The 7,073-nt window shown below is 32.5% G+C and overlaps 1 protein-coding gene across 1 annotated transcript; it reads right to left on the bottom strand.

The window, feature by feature from the left end:
* Window positions 1–1,535: 1,535 nt before the first annotated feature.
* Window positions 1,536–6,776, bottom strand: LOC109790950 (heparanase-like protein 1). Its single transcript, XM_083071792.1, has 7 exons — window positions 6,773–6,776; window positions 2,885–3,132; window positions 2,694–2,791; window positions 2,454–2,579; window positions 2,141–2,240; window positions 1,770–1,865; window positions 1,536–1,664 (listed from the first exon to the last, which is right to left on the bottom strand). Exons 1-7 carry the CDS (start codon window positions 6,774–6,776, stop codon window positions 1,536–1,538), a joined length of 801 nt encoding a protein of 266 aa, XP_082927918.1.
* Window positions 6,777–7,073: the final 297 nt, after the last annotated feature.

Here is a 7,073-nt window from a genome sequence, read left to right as displayed (position 1 = left end):
GGCTATTGGCCCCAGTGAAAATTGGGCTGTTATAAAAATCATGTGTTCTTTGTTCTTGCTTCATTTGCATTATTGAAGGGTTATGCTTCTTTCATCCACTTAATTTTGTTGCCTATTTTTTGCAAGATGATTAATTAAAAAAATTCATCAAAAGTTTTAATGAATTAATACGTGCAATCTTTTACTTTAAATATTTTTCTCTTAATTTAATTCTTCTATAAAATTTTATAGAGTTCAAGAATATAAACATCGTAATTTAAAATTTTTCGCTATATTGGAAAGTGAGATACCTAGGTTGGAAAGTCGATTCATAAGGGTACTCATTACTCATGTGAGCCACTTATGTCAATTATCATGAAGAAAAAAAATTGTGATGTTCAAATTGCGGTTGGAGAGAACTTATATGAGCGATAAGGGTGGAAGTAATTGCATGAGGACTTAAATTTGATGCTCATTGTCGTTGTTATAATTTTCTCTTCCATTAAGGAAATCAGATAATAGAAAATTCATTCAAGGATTACTCATGCCTAAAACGAGTCCATACAATAGTTAAATTTTAATTATTAAGTAACTTTAAAAAATATTCTTTGATAATTAATTCAATTGCTATCTTACAACTTATCTAATCTCAAATTGAATCTAAAAATTTATGTCTTGAAAAACATTTTTTAACAATGACAACAATTATAAGTATTGCTCATTATATTCTAAAAATATTACATATACAAAAAAGTAATTTTTTTAGTATTACTCGTTAAATAATTTTAAAAGAGAATTAATTAATTTTGTAACTATTTCATTTAAAAACTTTGATTTAGAAAGAAATTAGTGTCATGACCACTAGTATCGAATTGATGCTCAGTAAAACACAATTTTATTTCAAAATGAATATGTTATTATAAATTTATTTTGTTTTATAATTTTCCTTTATGGATAATAAAAATATATAAAAGTACATTTATTTTATATTTTAAAAGCAGATCAATTTAACCGTGAATATAATAAAATTAAGTGATTTGGTATGTATATACAAAAAAATAAAAAATTATAAGAAATGAGTTTTTTCAACAAGAACTCAAATAATCAGTCTCCAACTGGATGTAAGGTCAATTACGATCACATTTATCAAAATAAATTTTATTCGTCAAACTATTTTTGTGAAACTCCATTCATATGTTTATTTGAATGTTACTTTGTTTTCTTAATTGAATTTCAGAACAAAACTAAATTAATTTTCTCTATAACTTTCTAAATATAATAAAGCCTCTGAAATTAATAATCTAACACAATAATCATATATACACATATTTATATATACATAAATTGAGTAATCGTTTTAATAAATCAACTACAAATTGTTTAATAAAATTTATTAACTAGATAGCAATTAGAATTAAAAGTAATTTCCCACAATAACTTTTTAAGGTTTTGTTGTCTTGTTGCTGATTGATATTATGTGCATGTGCTGGCATAATGAAGCTCTATATATGTACAAATTGTTGTTTCGTACTTTACTAACTAATATTTTGTGCCTGTTATCCACATGTTGGTGCATTGAAGCTCTTGGTATAAACAAATACAATTGAGTTAGGCTCTCCTTTGACTGGAGAAGAAGCATCCACCAATCGTGGTTTCGTTTCTGGGATGTCTAGCGATTCTGTCAGCTGTAATGGAGTTCCATTCAACAACACCACATCACTTCGAATGTTTCCATCCTTGGGTGTCAGATGGTATTCTTACCTCGTAGTCATTGGTACTCTTCCTGGTACCGTCTCAAAGACAGGGTACAAATTCATGTCATCAACGAAGGATACATTGAAAGTAGTGGAATTGGACATGTTTATAAGTAGCACAGTGATATCGGGCTGAAATTAAGGAGAACAACAACAAGTGATTATTGAATAAGACAAATAGGATTAAGAACAAATGGCACGCATTGACCTTAAAACGATATAAAAACTTCTTAGTTTTACTTTATTTAAGTAGTTTTCCCCAAATAATTGTTACAGTTTATGATATGATAATTATGTTTCAATAGCATGATGTTGTTAATGTTTATACGAGTAGTTTTATTTTTTATGAAGAGCAATAAAAAAATATAGAAAAAATAAACAAGACATTTTGAGATAAATAAGCTTACCCCTTTCTTGGAACAATGAGCGTATGCACGTAAAAATGGTGATCCTTCGTGAGAAACTGAAAGGACTTTGCTTCCCATGAGCCAATGCCACAAAAGCGCTCTAATCAATCGAAAGGGGTTATGATTAGAAAGACATGTGAATTGATAACTATTTCTTGATAAATTTGGATGTTTGATAATTTTTTTGTAGAATATTAACTTGAAAATTATAACAATTAAAGCATATTGATTGTCCATGCTAAGGTAAATTCTAAATGAATTGGATATTCATCAGTATAGTAAGTGCCTTTCACACACACATGACATGACTTACCCAAAATAATTCAGGTTAGGGATGAAGGTTGTTGTGTTTAGCAAGCCATAGTTTCCTCCAACCAGAGTTTGTCTACAATAAACCTTGTGGTTTAAGGTTGATGTCATGCCTAATTGGTCCAAGTACCTAGTTATTAAGTTAAATTATTTTAAAATACATATATATATTTATATATAAATATATATTTGACGATTTTGAAGAGGAAGCAAAAAACTCAATTCATTGGCATATTAGACTAACCAAAACCCATTAACAAAAGTGTGAGACACATCTTTGCTACCACTGTTATAAGCTCCTCCAGCTTCCCCAACCCATGGTGCTGCCCATGGCGTGAACACCTTTAAAACAAAAACCAATCATTAAGAGCTAGCAAATTAGTGAAATGTGTGTTATGGCTATTGTCCAAAAGTAGAATATATATATATATACACGCATATATAGATACCAGCACCAAGGTCGTAAATGTGGTGGGTCACTCCATCAACCACACCAGGCCCAACATTCAGTAAAAAGCTTTGAAACCACTCCTTACCATAGAAACCACCAGGGCCTAACACTTTAGGCCTTCTAGAAATATCAGGGTATAGTAGATTAACTATACGTCTAAGCCTAGTAATGTCTTTAGCATATTGAACACTGTCTACTCTGGCTCCTATCCCCGCAACACATAGCTCATTTCCTATTAAGCACCACCAATCATAATGCACATGGGATAGATCGGGGAAAATAAAAAACAATTTACGTGAGTGTGTGTATATGTCATTCAAATATCAGAAGCAGAATATAAATTAATCAAGGCTTTAATTTAGCTACCCAATTCATATGAATCTATTTTGTATCCTTTTGATATTGTGTACTTCATGAGACTTATGGAATTTTTTGGATTCCAGTTTCCCACCCAATTTAACTTGTCTTCCACAGAATTTTTCTTTCCAGTGAGAGCATTCAAGCCAAAAATTAACTTCACTCTGAAAAATAAATAAACAAAACAAACATAGATGCATGTGAGAATTGAATGTAGCATGCTAGTAACATATATCATAGTACGATGTGTTGAGAAAAGAATGGTAAGTATTTAAACAAGTACCCAGTTTTGTTAAAATCGTCAAACTATTTTTATGAAACTCCATTCATATGTTTATTTGAATGTTATTTTGTTTTTTAAATTGAATTTCAAAACAAAACAAAATTAATTTTCTCTATAACTTTCTAAATATAATAAAGCTTCTCAAATTAATAATCTAACACAATAATCTTATGTACACATATTTATATATTCATAAATTGAGTAATCGTTTTCATAAATCAACTACAAATTGTTCAATAAAATTTATTAACTAGATAGTAATTAGAATTAAAAGTAATTGCCCACAATAACTTTTTAAGGTTTTGTTGTCTTGTTGCTGATTGATATTATGTGCATGTGCTGGCATAATGAAGCTCTATATATGTACAAATTGTTGTTTCGTACTTTACTAACTAATATTTTGTGCATGTTATCCACATGTTGGTGCATTGAAGCTCTTGGTATAAACAAATACAATTGAGTCAGGCTCTACTTTGACTGGAGAAGAAGCATCCACCAATCGTGGTTTCATTTTTGGGATGTCTAGCAATTTTGTCAGTTGTAGTGGAGTTCCATTCAACAACACCACATCACTTTGAATGTTTCCATCCTTGGGTGTTAGATGGTATTCTTCCCTCGTAGTTATTGGTACTCTTCCTAGTACCGTCTCAAAGATAGGGTACAAATTCATGTCATCAACGAAGGATACATTGAAAGTAGTGGAATTGGACATGTTTATAAGTAGCATAGTGATACCGGGCTAAAATTAAGGAGAACAACAACAAGTTATTAATGAATAATACAAATAGGATTAAGAAAAAATGGCACGCATTGACCTTAAAACGATATAGAAACTAAGACCGTGTGGAGTCACCTCCCCGCTATGAGATGTGGATAGCAGCCCGAACAAAATCAGATGGGCAAATGACTTCTGAGTCTGCAATGGTCGTTGCTGATAAAATAGTAAGTTAAAATATACAAACTAAGACTCTTCATTTCAACTCATTTAATTCATAAGTGTAGTTTAGGGTATACTTATTGTTAATATGTTGCAGGAGGGTTTAGTTGAGCAGACCACCCAGGGCTCATTTGTTCCCCATGGTCTGGATGATATCCTCACAACGGCCATAGGAAGGCCAGAACACGCAGGGCATGTGCGTGGTGTTGGTGGTTCTTGGAGTCACCGATATTACTTTGGTGCACCACCATCGAGGAGCAGTACTATTGACTCTTGCAGTCAGGAGGCTATGCAGATAATGGAGATGCATTTTGAAGAGAAATTGAAGAACATTCAAGAAGAGTTTGAACAGAAGTTTGAACTTTTGGCTCGTTCTCAGCAACAGACTACAGTTGCTCATGATGGTGTTCGAGTCAGCACCAAAAGGAGTTGTGCTGCTCCAGATCCCTTGGGGTAACAAACTCACATTGATGTACCAAACCAGTGTGAGTTATATGTTGAGGATGACTCCCCACGGTTAGTGGCTATTGGTCGAGTATTTGAGGGTGGCTCAACCATCCATGGTGTCCCTCTACCGCCAGACTGGACACCGGTTGTGGTTGACCAAGTTCAAGATGCTGCTGCTCTAGTGCCTTTGCCCAATACAGAGGTTCAACTAGTGGGGCAGGTAACCGGCACATTCTTAGCTTGGCCAAAACGTTTGATGATGCCACTTTCAGCACGGGCAAAGGTAATTCTATTATTATTCTTTTATATTCTTATAATTCTGTTATTGTTTAACTAATTTTGATTATTTCTTTAGGATTTTATCAATCGTGGTAAGGATTTCATAAGAGAACCTCATGTTGATGATGCTGATATCGTAGAAGCTGGGGATGATCCCATATCTAGGCTTTTAACCATATTACCACGATTAAAGAAGAAACCAATTCAATTGTAGTGGGACATTAGAGTTTTTGGAGTTGATAGCTCTGATGTTCCACTATACATATCCCTGCTCGACGCATTAGAGATTGTTGGGGGAAACTCCATGTTAAATATATCTATCATACAGTTGTGGGCGCATGTAAGTGATATTTTCTTTTATGAGTCTAAATTTACAATAATTACATTTAAGTTATAATAATTAATTGTGTTAGGTACATGGACAAATTGAGTGTGGAGTAAGCACAAGCACAAGTATATGGATTTATTGAGCCTTAATCCATCCAAAAATCAGGAAACACTCAGGTCCAGATCCAGCAATATATGCAAACATGGATGAGTGAATCAGGAAGAGATATATACATGGCTCCATACATTGACGGGTTAGTTTTAATTGGTTTTTTAATCATGGTAATTTTATAACTAATTTGTTTGTCATACAATGTAGGTCCCATTGGCAGTTAATGGTAATCATTCCTAAGGAATACACCGTGGTGTGGTTTTGTTCATTACATCGAAACCAAGCCACGAAATTAAATGCCAATTACAAGGGTAACTAAAATTTTTCATTATGTTTTAAAACTGTAATTATATATATTGGCTAACATCTGTTTTTATTTCAATTAATTAGAATCGTGTCTGGAGCTAATATTTTAAGTGGAAGAGGCAGATCAAAGACATTGCACTTCATATACCCTAAGGTTAGCAAATTAATTAATAGAGGAAATAATATTTAAATTTATCGACTTTGGAAATAATAGTTATTTGTTTCTCATTTTAGTGTAATAAGCAACAAGACTCGTTTGAATGTGGCTATTACATCATGTATTGGATGAGAGCCATAGTTTCTGTGGGTATTACTTGTTCTTTGGCGCAGGTAATTCATATCAAAATTTATTTAAGTATATTTACCTTTACGATAATTAACATTGCATATTAATGACACTTAAATTAATGTTTCAGGTCTTTCAAGATCCATCTCCATTGCCCGAAGATGAGATCATCAAGATAATACACAATTTGGCCAAATAATAACATGCTTGTGATGATAAATATGTGACAATTATAAAGTTACAATCATGTGAATAATAGTCGGTCCAAAGAAAGGCTATTATTTGACAGAATTAATTGTCAATATTTGATCGTTGCATTAAGAGTACTACTAAGTTGAGTTGTATGTCCAAAGACAAAGAATTAATGTTGTGGTCGGTATCTTGTAATGGGTCTATTATGTAAATAATCTACATGTTTTATTTATTTATTTTTTATTTATTTCTTACTTTGTGAGCATGTAATTAATTTTTTTTATTTGTTCTATTACAGTTGTTGTTGCTAGTGTTGTTAACTTGTCTACTCAAATTAATTGTATACCCATGCTTAATGGGACAAACTTTAAGGCCTAGAAGGAAGCAATTGAGATAATTCTTGGCTGCATGGATCTTGATCTTGCACTTCGGAATGAGAAACCCACTCCAACTACGAAAATTCCAAATGAGGATAAGGTTGGAAAGTGGGAACGCTCAAACTGAATGTGTCTGATGATCATGAAGCGATCTATTCTATAAGTTTTTCGGGGCTCTATTTCTGAGAGCCACAATGCTAAAGGTTTCCTTAATGTTGTTGAGCAGTATTTCACCAGTAATGACAAAGTTGATGCAAGCAGTTTGCTTGC

The sequence above is a fragment of the Cajanus cajan genome, chromosome 3, assembly GCF_000230855.2.
Source record: "Cajanus cajan strain Asha chromosome 3, NIPB_CcT2T_4, whole genome shotgun sequence".
Taxonomy (NCBI): domain Eukaryota; kingdom Viridiplantae; phylum Streptophyta; class Magnoliopsida; order Fabales; family Fabaceae; genus Cajanus; species Cajanus cajan.
This window is presented reverse-complemented; position numbering and strand designations above follow the sequence as displayed.

Coding starts and splice junctions, on each gene's coding strand:
- LOC109790950 (XM_083071792.1), bottom strand. Junction 2,792..2,884: donor GTGCTGGTATCTATATATGC/GTGTATATATAT, acceptor TTTGTTTTAAAG/GTGTTCACGCCATGGGCAGC. Junction 2,241..2,453: donor CCTAACCTGAATTATTTTGG/GTAAGTCATGTC, acceptor TCGATTGATTAG/AGCGCTTTTGTGGCATTGGC.